Consider the following 18,177-nt stretch of genomic DNA (forward strand, 5'->3'; position numbering starts at 1 on the left):
ATAGTGCAAAGCGAAACTATTGAGAAATATAAAAGCTGTTGAAGAAAGTAAAAAGGTAAATTAGGAAGGCAAGGAAGTATGAAAAAGAAATAACAAGGGCTTTTATCAGCAAATAAGAATTAAAATGACAGACAAAGAAGATATGGGACCGCTCATCACCAAAAAGAAAAGAGGCCATTTTATACTTAAGCATGAAGGAATATTTAATGAGTATTTCACCTCAGGAAGATTAAAGTAAGACTGCAGAAATATCTGAGGCAGATGTAAAAGAGCGATCTGTAGATAAAAAGAAACTGCATGACAAAAATGTTGGCGGAATTAAAAGTAGAGGTCACCAAGCCCAGATGGCATGTACCCAGAATATTGAAGGAGGTTTCCAGAGGCACTAACAATTTTATATATATATATATATATTATATATACAACCTGCATGTGAGGCTTAGCACAAGGAGCATGCAGTTGGAAAATTTGCTCTTTGATGTCCATAAAACAGGATGAAATTAGTGAACACTTCGAATGGTATAGTCTAATCGAGCCCAGACTATATGGATTTTTGATTAGCAAAAATGCTTGATTAATTTAATTTATTTTTTGAGGAAATCACGGAGTGTATAGATAAACTAATGGGGTAGTGCTATGATGGATTTTCAGCAAGCATTTGATAATGTGCCAGATTAGTAACTTGCTATAAAATTAAGGCTCATGGAATTAAAGAGAATATTGATGCATGTACAGAAAGATTGCTAGGGGACAGAAAGCAGAGAGTGAATGAATGTTTCTTGGATTGGCAGAATATGGAATCTGTGCTGTGACTCATTTTGATTTCTATTGATATAAATGATTTGGACGTAAGCAGAAGATGAATGTTATCAAAGTTTAGAAATTAGAGAAATCAGAAATAGTACATTTAGGGAAAATTAATAGTGAAAATAAGCATATCTTAAATGGTAAGATTCTTAGTACATTAAAGGAACAGAGAGATCCATGGTGTAAATATATAGATCTTTAAAAGTGGGTGTGTGGTGGAAAAGGCCTAAAAAGGCAAATGGAATTTCCTCTTTTATGTGTGAGGGCATTTGAAAATAACAGCAAGGAAATGTTGTTGCATTCATAAATGATATTGACTGTTGCTAATTCCTACTGGAACTAGTTCATTTTAAATCAGCGTAATGATTGGAACACCTACACCATTGGTTAATGCACAGTTGGAGTATTCTTTCCAGTCTTGTACACCCCATTATAGGAAGAGTATTAGAGATATAAAAAGGATACAGCATAGAATTACTAAAATAATACCAGGAATCATAATGTTTGCAGCCTCAATCTGGGGATCCACTGGATTTCTTAATAGGGCAAGATTAGGACCTGTGAAAGAGCAATGGGATTTCGATGTCCATGTACGCAAATCTCTGAAAGCGAGTACACAGGTACAAAAAAGTCAATAATTCTAATGGAATGTTGGCCTTTATCTCGAGGGGGTTTGGAATTTAAAAAAAGTGAGCAAGTGATGCTTCAGTTGTACAGAGCCCCAGTCAGACTCTATTTGGAGTACTGCGTTCCCTTGAGTTTAGAAGGTTAAGGGATGTTCTAATCGAGGTGTTTAAAATGATGAAGGGATTCGACAGAGTAGCAAAAGAGAAACTATTTCCTCTGGTGAGGGAATCCAGAACAAGGGGCATAAACCTAAAATTACAACTAGGTCAGTAGGAGTGAAATTAGAAAGCATTTTTTTCACACAAAGGGCGGTAGAAATCTGGAACTCTTTCCTTCAAAAGGTATGGATGCTGGGTCAATTGAAATTTTCGTACTGAGATCAGTAGATTTTTGTTAAGTTAGGGTATCAATGGATATCGAGAAAAGACAGGTAAATGGAGTTGAGGTACAGATCAGCATGACCTAATAGATGGCGGAATAGGCTCGAGGAGCTGAATGACCTACTCCTGTTCCTGGGTTCCATCCTGACTCCGTCTGTAATTTTGGGCACATTCTGCTTGACCACAAGTCACTGTTGAAGCAAAGATAATAAGAATATTTAAAAGGGAATTGGATAAGGACTTAATTGTGGTTTTACTTAGAATATACAGCACAGAAACAAGCCATTCAGCCCAACCAGTCCATACTGGTGTTTATGCTCCATTCGAGCCTCCCCCATCCTTCCTTATCTAACTCGAGCAGCAATAACTCTCTATTCCCTTCTCCATCACAGGCTTATCTAGCTTCCCCTTAAATGCATGAATTTAGTGATGATTTATGCATTTAAATTAAGTTGCAGGGCTTTATCACTAGAAGGCAGGTTATTGTACACAGCCTTATTTTTTCTACTCCTGATATTGTACAGTTTTATGTATATAAAAATAAAGTTAATCCTATATGCAGGTATGACTAGGAATTTAAGGAAGATACTTTGAGACAGAAACATGTAATATGAAAAAAACTGGTCCAACAAAGTTTATAGTTGCTGACATATATTTCAATATAATTTTATCTTTATCTTTAGAAGTAAAACAAAAGGCACTGTTTATGCAAAAAAGCTTTTATATATTAGCTATGTTATTAAAATATATCTTCAGAAACAGTACATTGACATATCTGTAACATTTTTGTCTCTAACATGCAAACAAATTCTAACACTGTCAAGGAAAGCTTAATTACATGAAAATCTCAGCATTAAATAGACATTGTCTTATTTAATTGGATTTAGTGTCTGCATTTGTGTTTCTGAAGCTCTTTCAGACACTCATTAAAATCCTGTGGTTTGGAAGACACAAATAAAATGAAGTTATTAAGTGTAAAATTGAAATACTTATACAGTGGTTTTGACAGACTAAACATTTTGTAATTCTATCCACAATTTTGGTACAATTAGCAAAAGCATGTTTCACTCCAGTATAAATGTGACATCTAAACTTGTGCTAGAACAAACTAAACAACATCCACCATGTTTTTTTTGTTTGTTAGAATAGGTTATTGCTTAAATATTAGATCTCTTAAACTTTCTTAGCATGTGTGAATTTTACAAAATGTGCAATTTGATTAATTTTACATGCCACTTGGGTTAACACTTTTCACGATCGGAAACCTCTGACAGACGTTTTCGAGGACATGGTTCTAAAGTGGAGCACCCATTTTGGTTAACATAGGGAGAGGCCTGCTGTTGGTTTGAACAAGCCAATACAGAGAAACATTTTGGCAGCTGCAAGTCAGTTTAACTGCATCCGCTCATACAGTAGTCTGTAGTCATCTCCAATCTTTTATGCAAAATTCAGATTTCTCCTCCATATGGTACTCTTAAATTAAATGCATCTAAGAACATAAGGACATAAGAAATGGGAGCAGGAATAGGCCATACGGCCCCTCGAGCCTGCTCCGCCATTTAATACGATCATCGCTGATCCGATCATGGACTCAGGTCCACTTCCCTGCTCGCTCCCCATAACCCCTTAATCCCTTATTGGTTAAGAAACTGTCTATCTCTGTCTTAAATTTAATCAATGTCCCGGCTTCCACAGCTCTCTGATGCAGCAAATTCCACAGATTTACAATCCTCTGAGAGAAGAAATTCCTCCTCATCTCAGTTTTAAATGGGCGGCCCCTTATTCTAAGATTATGCCCCCTAGTTCTAATCTCCCCTATTAGTGGAAACACCTCTCTATATCCACCTTGTCAAGCCCCCTCATAATCTTTATACGTTTCGAGAAGATCACCTCTCATTCTTCTGAATTCCAGTGAGTAAAGGCTCAACCTCCTCAACCTTTCCTCATAAGTCAACCCCCCTCATCTCCGGAATCAATCTAGTGAACCTTCTCTGAACTGCCTCCAAAGCAAATATATCCTTTCGTAAATATGGAAACCAAAACTGCACGTAGTATTCCAGGTGTGGCCTCACCAATACCCTGTATAACTGTAGCAAGACTTCCCTGTTTTTATACTCCATCCCCTTTGCAATAAAGGCCAAGATTCCATTGGCCTTCCTGATCACTTGCTGTACCTGCATACTAACCTTTTGTGTTTCATGCACAAGTACCCCCAGGTCCCGCTGTACTGCAGCACTTTGCAATTTTTCTCCATTTAAATAATAATTTGCTCTTTGATTTTTTTTCTGCCAAAGTGCATGACCTCACACTTTCCAACATTATACTCCAGCTGCCAAATTTTTGCCCACTCACTTAGCCTGTCTATGTCCTTTTGCAGATTTTTTGTGTCCTCCTCACACATTGCTTTTCCTCCCAGATTTCTACCGTCAGCAAACTTGGCCACGTTACACTCGGTCCTTTCTTCCAAGTCGTTAATATAGATTGTAAATAGTTGGGGTCCCAGCACTGATCACTGCGGCACCCCACTAGTTACTGATTGCCAACCCGAGAATGAACCATTTATCCCGACTCTCTGTTTTCTGTTAGTTAGCCAATCCTCTATCCATGCTAATATATTACCCCAACCCCGTGAACTTTTATCTTGTGCAGTAACCTTTTATGTGCCACCTTGTCAAATGCCTTCTGGAAGTCCAAATACACCACAACACCGGTTCCCCTTTATCCACCCTGTTCGTTACATCCTCAAAGAATTCCAGAAAATTTGTCAAACATGACTTCCCCTTCATAAATCCATGCTGACTCTGCCTGACCGAATTCTGCTTTTCCAAATGTCCTGCTACTGCTTCATTAATAATGGACTCCAACATTTTCCCAACCACAGATGTTAGGCTAATGGTTGCAATCCAAAACATATATAAAATTAATTTCAAAAAACTAAACTGTGAATGAGTTTGAAGCACAACTCTAGTTGAACCAATGAACACAGTGACCTAGTGGAAAGGGTGAGACAAACTCTTGCTGCACTTCTAACTGTTTGCTTCTTGTTACAGCACTGGGTTGAAAAAGCTGAAAATCAGACACTGCTTTCGGATACCCTAGACCTATCTGAACTGTTCCATCCAGATACGTTTCTTAATGCTCTGCGTCAAGAAACTGCAAGGTAAGCCTTAAAACACTAGTGACGTTTATTTTCTCAATGGCGTAAGACTAGGAGCTGTGCAGGAGCAAAAGTGTCCATGTACACAACTCAGTAAAATCTAAGAGGGATTCTATGATCTTAGATTGTAAAATTCAAATATTTTTAAATCATTTATTTATATTGCAGAGTTATGGGTTGCTCAATCGACAACCTGAAATTTGTTGCAACGTGGAAGGGACAGATACCGGATGCAAAACTTCAAGTCAGGGTAGGAAATCTGCTTTAATAGAAAAAGTTATCAATCATCTGGTGTTAAAAAAATATAACATTTAGCAAGAGGATAACCATACATTCCATAACTCTGACAATCGTCTTGAACTGAAGAATTTGATGATGTAAATTGTGTTGAACCACATCACGTTATTTTCAAGGGATGTCAAAAGTAGATCTACCGGAGTCTATACACTATTAAGGCAATTTAAACACAATATTGAACACTTCTAATTGGAAAAGCTAAGGATGGTGTGAAAACAATACTTCCAGATAAAACTTAGATTTTATTTTGTACTGCCTGTTTTTATTCTGTGCAATCAGTGGCATTCTACGATGTGTGACAGCCTACACCAGGAAACAGGCACCAGTTCTCTGGGCTGGCCTCGGTTTTCCTGGTTTGAGCGAGTGCTCCGTGCGCAGTGCCCATTTAAGGCCCGAAAACAGGCCTAAAGGAATTTTCACCCCACACAGTGCAAAATATAAAAACATAGAAATAGCAACACAGAAGGAGGCTATTCATGCCAATTTCACCTCTCTTCAGATGGAGCTATCTATTCAAATCCCATTCCCTGCTCTTTCCCTGTAACCTTTTACATTCTTACATAGAATTTAATGTAACATGTAAATTTTTGTTGATATAATGCAAGAACGGGATCATTGTTGCAGCATAATCACTGGTGGCAGTGCAACCAAAGTAGTATAGCACTCTTAAAAACATTGTTTCTTGATTATAGGAAATGATTTTCAAGCTATGCTTTTATTTTCCACCTCTTAACAAACTAAGTACATAATTTTGGGCAGCCTTTAATCCTAAAAACATTTTGTATTTCAGTGATTATGATAAATAACAGATTCATGGTAAATAAACTTTTTAAGAGTCATCAGTTCAAATTTGTATGCCATGCTATCCTTTTCCAGAGTGAATGAAATACTCTGAACAAACTCCTTCAAATGAGCATAAAATAAATACAATTGAGTGAGATAATTCAGCCAATTTTAGCCCATCCATCCATCACAGCATCAAACTGCCTAAATGCTTTTGCCTCTACTAAGTTACCTGCAATTCCAACTATATACCTAAGAATTTGGATCAGGTGTAGGCCATTTGGCAACTCGAGCCTGCTCCGCCATTTAATAAGATCATGGCTGATCTGATCTTGGGCTCAGCCCCACTTCCTTGCCTGCTCCCAATAACCCTTCACTCCCTTATTGCTCAAAAATCTGTCTATCGCCACCTTAAATATATTCAATGACCCAGCCTCCACAGCTCTCTGGGGCGGAGAATTCCATAGAGTTATGACTATCAGAGAAGAAATTCCTCCTCATTTCAGTTCTAAATGGGTGACCCCTTATTCTGAAACTATGCGCCCTAGATCTAGATTCCTCCATGAGTGGAAACAACCTCTCTGAATCAATCTTGTCGAGCCCCCTCAGTATCTTTTATGTTTCAATAAGATCACCTCTCATTCTTCTAAACTCCAATGAGTATAGACCCAACCTGCTCATCCTTTCTTCATAAGTCAACCCCCCCATCTCCGGAATCAACCTAGTCAATCTTCTCTGAACAGCCTCCAATGCAAGTATATCCTTCTTTCCCATCTTTGTATCGTCAGCAAACTTGGCCACGTTACACTCAGTCCTTTCCTCCAAGACGTTAATATAGATTGTAAATAGTTGGGGTCCCAGCACTGATCCCTGCAACACCCCACTAGTTACTGATTGCCAACCCGAGAATGAACCATTTATCACTACTCTCTGTTTTCTGTTCGTTAGCCAATCCTCTATCTATGCTAATATATTACCCCCAACCCCGTGAACTTTTATCTTGTGCAGTAACCTTTTATGTGGCACCTTGTCAAATGCCTTCTGGAAGTCCAAATAAACTACATCCAGTGGTTGCCCTTTATCCATCCTCAAAGATTTCCAGCAAATTTGTCAAACATGCCTTCCCCTTCATAAATGCATGCAGACTCTGCCTGACCAAATTATGCTTTTCCAAATGTCCTGCTACTGCTTCTTTAATAATGGACTCCAACATTTTCCCAACCACAGATGTTAGGCTAACTGATCTATAGTTCCCTGCTTTTTGTCTGCCTCCTTTTTTAAATAAGGGCATTGCATTTGCAGTTTTCCAATCTGCTGGGACCTCCCCAGAATCCAGGGAGTTTTGGTAAATTACCAAAATATTTGTTCAGAGTTTTTGCCATCTCCATGTTCCCCACTACTAATTCCCCGGTCTCGTCCTCTAAGGGACCAACATTTACTTTAGCCACCCTTTTCCTTTTTATATACCTATAGAAATTCTTGCTATCTGTTTTTATATTTTGTGCTAGTTTACTCTCACAGTCTATCTTCCCTTTCTTATTCATTTGTTTAGTCATTCATTGCTGGCTTTTAAAAGCTTCCGAATCTTCTGTCCTCCCACTAGTTTTGGCCACTTTGTATGCCCTTGTTTTTAATTGGATACTGTCCATTATTTCTTTCGTTAGCCACGGATGGCTAACTTTTCTTTTACACCCTTTCCTCCTCACTGGAATATATTTTTCTTGAGAAAATTGTGCAATATCTCCTTAAATATACGTCACTGTTCATCAACCATCCTACACTTTAATCTATTTTCCCAGTCCACTTTACCCAACTCTGCCCTCATACCTTCATAGTCTCCTTTATTTAAGTTTAGTACGCTGGTTTGAGATCCAACTTTATCACCCTCCATCTGAATTTGAAATTCAATCATGCTATGATCACTCATTCCAAGGGGATCCTTTAGTCAGAAATTGTTCATTAATCCTGTCTCATTACACAGGACCAGATCCAAGATAACTTGCCCCCTTGGTTCCGTTACATACTGCTCAAGGAACCCATCCTTTATGCACTCTGTGAACTCTTCCTCAAGGCTACTCTGACCAATTTGATTTGTCCAATCAATATGGAGGTTAAAATCACCCATGATTATTGCTGTTCCCTTTTTACAAGCCCCCACTATTTCCTGGTTTATACTCCGACCAACAGAGTTGTTACTGTTAGAGGGCCTATAGACTATGCCCACCTTATTATTCCTTATCTCCACCCAAACTTTCAACATCCTGATCATTTGAGCCAATATCATTTCTCACTATTGCAGTGATTCCATCCTTTATCAATAGAGCTACCCCACCTCCTTTTCCTTTCTGTCTGTCCTTCCGGATTGTCAAATACCCCTGAATATTTAATTCCCAGTCCTGGTCACCTTGCAACCATGTCTCTGTAATGGCTATCAGATCATACCCATTTGTATTTATTTGTGCCGTCAACTCATCTATTTTGTTACGAATGCTACATGCATTGAGACAAAGTGCCTTTAAATTTGTTTTTTTTAAATCCTTTTTTCCTCTCTCCTTCAAACTCACTTTCTTTATTTTTGCTTTCTAATTCCAGCTTTACTCCCTTCCCTACTGATTCCCATCCTCCTGCCAAGCTAGTTTAAACCCTCCCCAACAGCACTAGCAAACTCCCCCGTGAGGATATTGGTCCCGACTCTGTTGAGGTGCAACCCATCCGCCTTGTACAGGTCCCACCTCCCACAGAAGCGGTCCCAATGCCTCAGGAAACTAAAGCCCTCCCGCCTGCACCATCTCTCCAGCCACGTATTCATCTGCTCTATCCTCCTATTTCTGTACTCACTAGCTCATGGCACCGGGAGTAATCTGGAGATTACTACCTTTTGAGTTCCTGCTTTTTAATCTCTCTCCTCACTCCCTAAACTCTGCCTGCAGGACCTCATCTCTCTTTCTACCTCGGTCCCTTCAAGTCACTAATAATAAAAGAAAATGCTGGAAATCTCAACAGGTCAGGCAGCATCTGTGGAGGGGAAGTAGAGTTAACGGTTCGGGTCGATGACCCTTCGTCAGAACTGGAGAGTATTCGAAAAGAATAGATTCTTAACAAGCACTGAAAGGGGGGGGGGGAAGAAAGAACAAAAGCGAAGGTCTGTGATGGGTTGGAAAACAAGAGGGATTAGAGAGTCAAAAGGGATAATGGTCCAAATTCAAATGGTAATGACAGGAGTTGGAAAACCTTAGTCAAGATAGGGTGTGAATGGTGGGGTAATGACCAACTGCCATTAGAGTCAAGGAGAGAAAAAAAAGAAAGAAACAACTCGGGGGTGGGGGGTTGGGGGGGGGGGTGGGGCTGTGGAGGGAGCGGGTGGGGGGAGGCACGGAAGAGAGCCAAAGATTGGCAGATGTTACACTCTGAAATTTTTGAACTCTATGTTGAGTCTAGAAGGCTGTTAAGTACCTAAACGAAAGATGAGGTGCTGTTCCTCGAGCTTGCGTTGAGCTTTGTTAGAACAGTGTAGGAGATCGAGGACAGAATCCGCAGCATCCACAGTATTTTGCTTTTGTTCAAGTTATTGATATAGATTGTAAATAGTTGAGGCCCCAGCACCGATCCCTGTAGCACCCAACTAGTTACCATTTGCCAAGCAGAAAAGGACCCAATTGATCCCTACTCTCTGTTTTCTGTTAGTTAGCCAATCTGCTATCCATGCTAATATATTACCGCCAACCCTGTGAGCTTTTATCTTGTGCAGTAACCTTTTATGTGGTACCTTATCGAATGCCTTCTGGAAATCCAAATATACCACATCCACTGGTTCCCCCTTATCCACTCTGCTCGTAACATCCTCAAAGAACTCCAGCAAATTTGTCAAACATGATTTCCCTTTCATAAAACCATGTTGACTCTGCTTGATTGAATTATACTTTTCCAAATGTCCTGCTGCTGCTTCCTTTATAATGGACTCCAGCATTTTATCAACGACAGATGTTGGTCTAACTGGTCTATAGTTTCCTGCTTTCTGTCTGTCTCCTTTTTTAAATAGGGGCGTTACATTTGCGGTTTTTTAATCCACTGGGACCTCTCCTGAATCCAGGGAATTTTTGGTAGATTACAACCAATGCATCCACTATCTCTGTAGCCACTTCTTTTAAGACCCTGGATGCAGGCCATCAGGTCCAGGGAACTTGTCCACCTTTAGTCCCATTATTTTACCGGGCACTTTTTCTTTACTGATAGTGATTGTTTTAAGTTCCTCCCTCTCTATAGCCCCTTGATTATCTATTATTGGGATGTTTTTAGTGTCTTCTACCGTGAAGACCGATACAAAATATTTGTTCAAAGTCTCCGCCATTTTCCTGTTCCCCATTATTAATTCCCCAGTCTCATCCTCTAAACGACCAATGTTTACTTTAGTTACTCTCTTCCTTTTTATATACCTGTAGAAGCTCTTACTATCTATTTTTATATTTCTTGCTAATTTACTCTCATACTCTATCTTCCCTCTCTCTCATTTTTTTTAGTCGTCCTTTGCTGATTTTTAAAAATTTTCCAATCCTCTGGCCTCCCACTAACCTTGGCAACTTTGTATGCCATTTTTTTCACTTTGATACCATCCTTTACTTCCTTAGTTAACCACAGACAGTTCGCCCTTCTCTTAAAGTCTTTCCTTCCCACTGGAATATGTTTTTGTTGAGAGTTATGAAATATCTCCTTAAATGTATGCCACTGTTTATTAACCGTCTTACACTTTAATCTATATTCCCATGTCCACATTAGTCCACTCTGTCTACTTACCTTTGTAATTGCCTTTATTTAAGCTCAGGACACTGGTTTGAGATCCAACTTTCTCAACCTCCAACTGAATTTTAAATTCAACCATGCTATGGTCACTCTTTCCGAGAGGATCCTTTACTATGTTGACCACTCCTTGTTTGAAGATCTTCCAGCTTTACCTCTCTACCACTTCTGTCAACCTCACGACCATTGCTGTGCTGTCAAACTGTTTGTCTGTGACATTGAGTCATGAATAAGTTACAACTTCCTTCAGTTAAACATTATGAAAACCATAGTTTTCATTCCTCACCACAAACTCTGCTCGCTGGCCACTGATTCCATTCCCTCTCTGCTCACACTGAACTTTGGCAACCTGTTTAACCCAAAGCTGAGCTTTAAACCCCTTGCGCTGGATTTCGACTTTGATGTTTTTGGGGCGATAATGGCGACGGGGCGGGAAAGTTAGCGCCGGGAATAGTTTGCGCCTCAGTTTGGGCATCTGGGCCCTGCGTCAGGGGGCGCAGCGCTCAGGGAAGCGTTGTACACCTCTCTTAGCGATTGGATGGGTAACTCCCGAGCTAAAGAGCCGGCCCGGGAACACTCAGAGAGACGCTTGGAGAGGTTGGTAAATCCTAAAAAAAAACTCCACACAAACATTCCCAAAACATTGCCCACACCGCCATACACAAATTGGAAAAAGATTTTAAAAAAACAATCACACTTACGTTAGGAGTCCATTACTTACCTCTTTGTCGAAGGGATGGTTGGACCGGCCTGATTTCCCAGGCGATCAGTGCGAGGCGCGCATTTCGGTGGACGGGTCAGGCAAGAGCTCAAACTCATGCCGGTAACGCAACCAGGGGCATTGCACACCAGGGGTAGCTGTTCCAGGCAGTGCTACTCCATGCCGCCACAAAGCCGGACCCAAGGATCCCCGGGAGGTGCTGGAGGCTGACTGCCCAGCCAGAACCCCTCAGTGCCGCCGCTCCAGGGGAAAAAACGGAATACAGAAGACCCGAAAATCGAGCTCTATATCTTATATGTTATCAAAACTCATTTTCACCTCCACAACATTACCCTCCTATTTGTCCTTACGTCAGCTCCTCCACTCAGCTGAAATCTGTTATCCATGCTTTTGTTACCTCTAAGCTCAACCTCAAATTTTCTCTTGCTTGCCTCCCACCTCTTATAGGTCATGGGTAGTTGGGGTGTGGGGTTTCAAAGTGAAGATGAAAGGGGTCAACCAGATAAAGACCCTGATTTGCACTGTATAGCAGCCTTTCGCCTGTTTTAGGCGGGCAAGCTGCTCACCCATTTGTAGGCCCACCTGAATGCCTGAGGTTCCGTCTGGCCCCCTGTTTTCCAGGCACAAAGAGGATGGCTATGAGTTGAATTCATCCCCCATACAGTTTCAATAAAGATTATTCTTTAACTGAGAATAAATTACACTTGGATTTTTTTTTAAACATGTAAGTGTGCGATTCTAACTCTGTGCGTGTGTGTACCTGGTTAGAAATCATGCAAATGTTATCATCACTCTCTAAGGAATTCCATGCAAAACATTACTCTAATACCCATTGTTCTGTAATTCCTGTTATTTTAATGTCTGGTGTATCAGATTGTAAAATACTGTTCAGTCTGACAGAGAGCACAGACCTATTGCTGTTGTAAGCTTAATTGTATCTGCAGGTAGATGGTGTAATTGGTGCCAAAAATCTTATCCTTGCATCTTTGGGTGAGAAGGGAAGTTTTCAAAATTTGCCCTCATGGAGAGGTTACTTGTTTGAATCAGATTTCCTATTCTCACACATAAGGTTACAGGCTTTAGTTTCCTGTTATTTATCAGCAGCAATGGCTTCTATTTCTCAGAGTCTTTTCTATCCTTGTTATAACAGAGTTAACTAAGTTTTGGCACTCAGTGGTTTCTGATTTACAACTAAATATTTGATATGTCTCTGTGGCAGATTGGAGGCCTGTATCTTGAGGGATGCAGCTTTGATGGGAGTCGGCTTTCAGAAAATCAGCATGATTCTCCCAGCGTGTCAGCTGTGCCCCCCTGTTATATGGCCTGGATTCCTCAGGTACTAAATTATTTAGGGTCTAAACCTTTAAGCTCCTTTATCCACCTTAATCAGTAATGATGAAGACCAATTTTAATGTGGGGTCCCAACTGAAGCATAACCTATCTTCCTTTTTCAGATGCTGATCAACCTGCTGTGCATTTCCAGTTATTTTAGATCAATAATGCAGCTTTGGACAATAATTTTGCACACATCCATGTTTAAAATGTGACTTCATAGGGTTTAATTTTTGCGAGGTCAGATGTATTTCATCTAATGCATAACTGAGAAGCCAATCAGAAGGCATCTGCAAAAATTGTGGTGAGCCACTTTTTAAACGACGAACCATGCACTTTATGAGCTCTACCTTGCAAACGTTGGCTAATTCTCCTGTTGTGTACTGATCTCCAGTGCTTTTTCTTCTGAATGACCATAATTTTACCCGAGTCAATCAAATGTATCCATAATGCCATGCATTAGCTCATAATGCCAACCATTCTTGTTGAAAAATATTAATGAAAGTGCTGGCTTATCACCAGCTAAAAAATGTGTAGGAAGAGACTTATGCTACGAGTCAATAATTTTTCAAACCTGCAAGGATGAAATAATATAACACGCCTCAATCGGAGGTAAATATTTGAACTTAACAGTTCTATACCCTCATACACAAGGAATGTAATTGAGTATATAAAAAGGGAAAAGCTGGAAATCTGAAATAATAGCAGAAACTGGTGGCAGTGCATAGCAAATTGATCAGTATCTGAAAGTAGAAAACATAGGTTAATGTCGAAATGGGCACCTTTCTGCTTTGCAAATGTTAGTCGATCTGCTGCATATCTCCAGTGTTTCCTGAGTTTATTTCCAATGCAGTTAAGTAATCTCTGTTATACTGATGATGTCAAAGCTGGTGTACATGTTCAGGATATTTGTAATTTTTTACTATAAAATGAAAAGTGGCAAAGCGTACAAGTATTTTTAAACTGATATTAGAAGTAGAGAAGAAAGCATAGTGAAGTTGTCCCCAACATTTCTCTCAAGCCCCTAATCTGGACAGCCGATAGTGATGTGCCTTGAGCGCCCAGATTTGATGGCCAGGTCATTTGCACGTCTGCCCCAAGCAGGGCCTTGTACAGGAAAGGGAACTGGGACCACAAGCTCAGCTACATGCTTGGCACTGTCAATCTCGAGGCCTTTTGGCTGGAGTTGAAGAAGGCTTCCAGGCTTCACGCCTTGCTACCTGGCCCCCTTAGATGCACCAATCTGAGGAGGACCTAATGTCAGCTTCTTCAGATGTACCTCAAAATTGGCATCCTTCCAGAGTTCCAAGTGGAAGCTGAGATAGGATAGCCAGGAATGCCCCTTCCACCTCAGTTCCATATTTGCATTTGATCTCTATCTGCTGTAGGTGCAGGCCTAGGATCTCCTCTCCAATCTCGGGGCAATAAAAAGGGAGCGGAATTTGGCTGAACAAATCACTGCCCCTTTCCCTCTCCACAGAGCCTGGGAACTGATTGTTTTCCAGATGTTATAAAGATGAATGTCGGAACTGTACTTTCAATACATTGAGTTTTGAGGACCAAAAATAAAAAATGAATAACAAGTTTAATTTTTTAAATAAATGTTTCACTGAAATTTGGCAGTTATATCTTGTAAATCTTGGTGGAATCGGCCAATTGCACCTCCAGTGCAGTTCCATCCTGGTCAGGGATTTGCACTGGAAATGGGGAGCAAAAAGAGAAGTCTAGGCTTGGCCACTGACCTCGGAGTATTCTGGCTGCTATTGGATAAGAGCTACAAGACCAAAGATCAAAAGGTCCCTGCAATAAAAAGAAGACTATTCGTTCCTTCGTTCTGAGGAGGCTTAGGTAGGGGAGAGTTCCAAGGAAAAGACCTATCTAGGCATCCTTCCAGGGCAATGACAGAACAGTGAGGCAGGATGACTGGGAATGCCATCGGGTATTTAAGGTCATAACCCAAAATTTGTCGCCCTATCGTTCATTTTACGACACGAAGTTACATTTCTGCCCCTACTCTCCAACACACTATCTTATGTTTTCCTCCTTTTAGGCCCTATCCTCCTACATGACATACCACCTCACCCTCTCATTTTCCCACCTATTTGACACTAATTCACTGCCAACGTCCTCTGTTGCTATTACCACAAGCTCAAGTCCTTCCTAAACATGCCCACAGATTCCCTATGCGCCATCGGAGGCATCCTCTATCATGCCCACCACAGCATCTGCTGCCATTTTCCTAGAGCAGCAAGTAACTGCCTTATCCCTCTTTCCAGTGAAATTTCCTGTACAATTTATCCATTGGAGATTAATCTTTCCAGCCTCCTTCCTTTGCTCCTCCAGCCAGCCAACCACTTGCCCGCTTCATTTTTTCCTTTCTTGCGAACAAGGCCTTTACCATCCACAACATCATCTTGGAAGAGTCTTTTAACTTCAGGGTCAGAGTGAAATCTACCTCACACTCTCCTTTCCTTTCACTGAAGGCGCCTCATCTAGCTATATATTCTTCCACATAGGAACATAGGAATTGCTAGATGAAAAAGACCAAGATCCATCTAGTTCACCATCTACCATCCTGGTAGACATGATACAATTATAATGGGGTTGTTGACTAATCATAGAAATTAATCTATCAATCTACAATAATCTAGAAATGTCGTGAGAAAATCCCCAGTTGCGAAGAGCTTTGGAAATCATAAGTCCAACGTCAGCGTTTTCCTCCCAAGCATGCTACACATCTTCCATTTAACTACCGCAGCAGTGGTTTCACTATCATTGTCAGGTTTTATCCCTGCCTCTAATCCGACACCTCTCCTCACTTGAGGTCCACACGCTCTTCTATCCCTTCTGTCTCCTTTAGAGTCCTTGTTGTCTATTGCCCTCCCAAGCCGCATGGACATTTCTTTGTCGAAATGGCCTTCCTACTTTAGCCTTTGCATGGAGCAACTTCCCATTGTTGCTGGTTTCAACCTTCATCCTAGTTTCTTGTGCCGCCTTTCCTCTGACTTATCTGCCCTCTGTGGTGAATAATAAACTCCCTAACCCACCCTCAAGCTTGCTATTTTATAAAGCACCCAGAAAAGACAAAAGTGCCCCCTTCAACCCTTTTGTAAGGCGGCTAAAATGTTTAAAAAATGTTCCAGAATCTTTGGGGTACCAGGTTACAATCCAGGCCATTCAGTGGATCAATGTGCCTGGTCTCTCTCGGCATACCTGTCACCAATGATCCACCCAGCATTTTGTAGGCCAGGAAGAGGGAACTCGAGGCTGGGCATCCCCTTTCCCAGCCCCACCATCTCTTATACCTAAAGCATGTTTGTGGCTGGTGGAGGTTCTGCCCCTTACAAGGCCATCAGGAAACTATAAATGTTTAAAGAAATTTTTGAGAAGCAAGAAAATCTGTTATGTTCGTCTTCACAGAAACAATGGAATGGCTATACTCCCAGAAACCAATCTGGGGAAAAAGACTCTTTAGCAAATTACTCAACTCTACATGAAATACATGAGATTTTTGAGTGACAGGTTTTAAAAGTGTCTAATATAAATATCATCTGTGCTGCTGGGAAAAATGGGTCTGAATGAAAATAAGACCAAACCCTTTGATATCTTTCCATAGCACACAACTGAACTCTAAACACATTTCAAAGGCTTCCTCCCCCTCCTCAGTTGAATAACCTGTCATACCTACTTCCCATTAATGTACACTTGCTTGCTTTTTAGAAATGTTTATCTGTAAAGATGGGGAAGTTAGTTTTCAACCAAGGCTCTTTATGCCCTGACAGTTTACCAGAAAGTTGTAACACGAAAGAACACGCTGTCCAAGACTGTTCATTGTTTGCTTGCCTTCGTATTTCCTGTTTTGATCAAATTGTTAGTTCCTATTGATTTTTCTGGCCCAGACACCCGTAAATTGAATGCTGCTAATTTCAGAAAACTGTTCAGCTTTTTTATTCTGTCAGTTTTTGGCTTTGTTTAACTTTAAACTTGAACCTATTTTGCAGGATGCTAATGGACCGTACTCTCCTGAAGAATGTATTTCTTTGCCAGTCTATACCAGCGCTGAACGAGATCAGGTAGTAATAAACATTGATGTCCCCTGTGGAGTCAGCCAGAACCAATGGATTCAGTCTGGGGCAGCTTTATTCCTGAAGAATCAGTAGTTTATTTTTTGTCTTTTTCGCTGAATCTTTGAAACATGAAATCTCAAATTAAAAAAAGCAAAACATTGCTTGTTTATGTATTGAACATCCTGTTGATTCAGTGTGCTTACTGCCAATCACATTTGGTACATTATAGTACAAATTCCACTAGAATAATCCATTTAACTAAATTATTTCTGCTACTTTAATTAGATATAATCGGAAACAGTTCACATTTCTGCAATCAATAACTAGTTTATTTCAGTTCATTCCATAACTAGTGATGGTTGATTGTTGGAAAGGAAATGTTTTTGAATGATTCTCATCTTACACAACTTCAGGAATGTGTTTCTCATTTTCTGTGATCTCCAAGATATTTCTTGTTCATACTCTATAGTTAATTTTGAAGCTTAATGTTACACAAGTTATTCTTGTCATTTTGTACTTGTATGAATGCCTTCAAAGATGAGCATTCCACTGTGTTATGTTTATGTTAGTGAGAGTTAGTCACCAGAATAAAGAAACATATTAACGCTGCCACCTTTGAATGATTTTATTCATTGTCACAGATTTCAGGACAGGATGCCTGTTGGGGAAGTATTTTATTTTACTTTACCCCCTTAACACATCCTAGAAGGAAGGCCTTCAATTGTAGCTAATTTATGCTTTATTTATATTCCATGACTGATGCCTAACATCAGCAATGGTGCGACAAGGCAAATGCAAAGACCCACCTCAAGAAGTGCTTTTTCTCAGCAGTAGAACTGTTATGGTAATGTAAACAACTGCTGTCATCGGCACAGGCAGTCAGCAGCTGTCATTTTCTATGGAACCGATTTCATGTACAAACTTATTGTGACATCATGGGACCCTAATTTACATAGATCACGAGGCATCTGTTGGTGTCCCGCCAGCACCTCATCACCCCCCCTCCCCACCCCCAGGTCCAGCCGGTATCTCATCCCTCAGGCCCCCCCCCCCCCCCACACCACCCCACCCCCGGGTACAGCCGGTACCTCATCCCTCAGACCAGCGCCCCCCCCCCCGGTCCAGCCGGTACCTCATCGCTCCCACCCCCGGGTACAGCCGGTACCTCAGGCCCCCACCCCACCACCGGGTCCAGCCGGTACCTCATCCCCC

At 40.7% G+C, this 18,177-nt stretch overlaps 1 protein-coding gene across 3 annotated transcripts in view; it reads left to right on the forward strand.

The window, feature by feature from the left end:
• dync2h1 (dynein cytoplasmic 2 heavy chain 1) overlaps window positions 1-17,546 on the forward strand; it is a 994,370-nt gene extending 976,824 nt beyond the window's left edge. For all 3 annotated transcript variants that reach the window (XM_070892150.1, XM_070892151.1, XM_070892152.1), the window contains exons 87-90: window positions 4,865-4,974; window positions 5,140-5,221; window positions 12,786-12,902; window positions 16,900-17,546. In XM_070892150.1, coding sequence (XP_070748251.1) covers window positions 4,865-4,974; window positions 5,140-5,221; window positions 12,786-12,902; window positions 16,900-17,058 — 468 coding nt within the window. In that variant the 3' untranslated portion in view covers window positions 17,059-17,546. The remainder of the gene's footprint in view (window positions 1-4,864; window positions 4,975-5,139; window positions 5,222-12,785; window positions 12,903-16,899) is intronic.
• Window positions 17,547-18,177: the final 631 nt, after the last annotated feature.

The sequence above is a fragment of the Pristiophorus japonicus genome, chromosome 10, assembly GCF_044704955.1.
Source record: "Pristiophorus japonicus isolate sPriJap1 chromosome 10, sPriJap1.hap1, whole genome shotgun sequence".
In the NCBI taxonomy this organism is placed as follows: Eukaryota; Metazoa; Chordata; class Chondrichthyes; family Pristiophoridae; genus Pristiophorus; species Pristiophorus japonicus.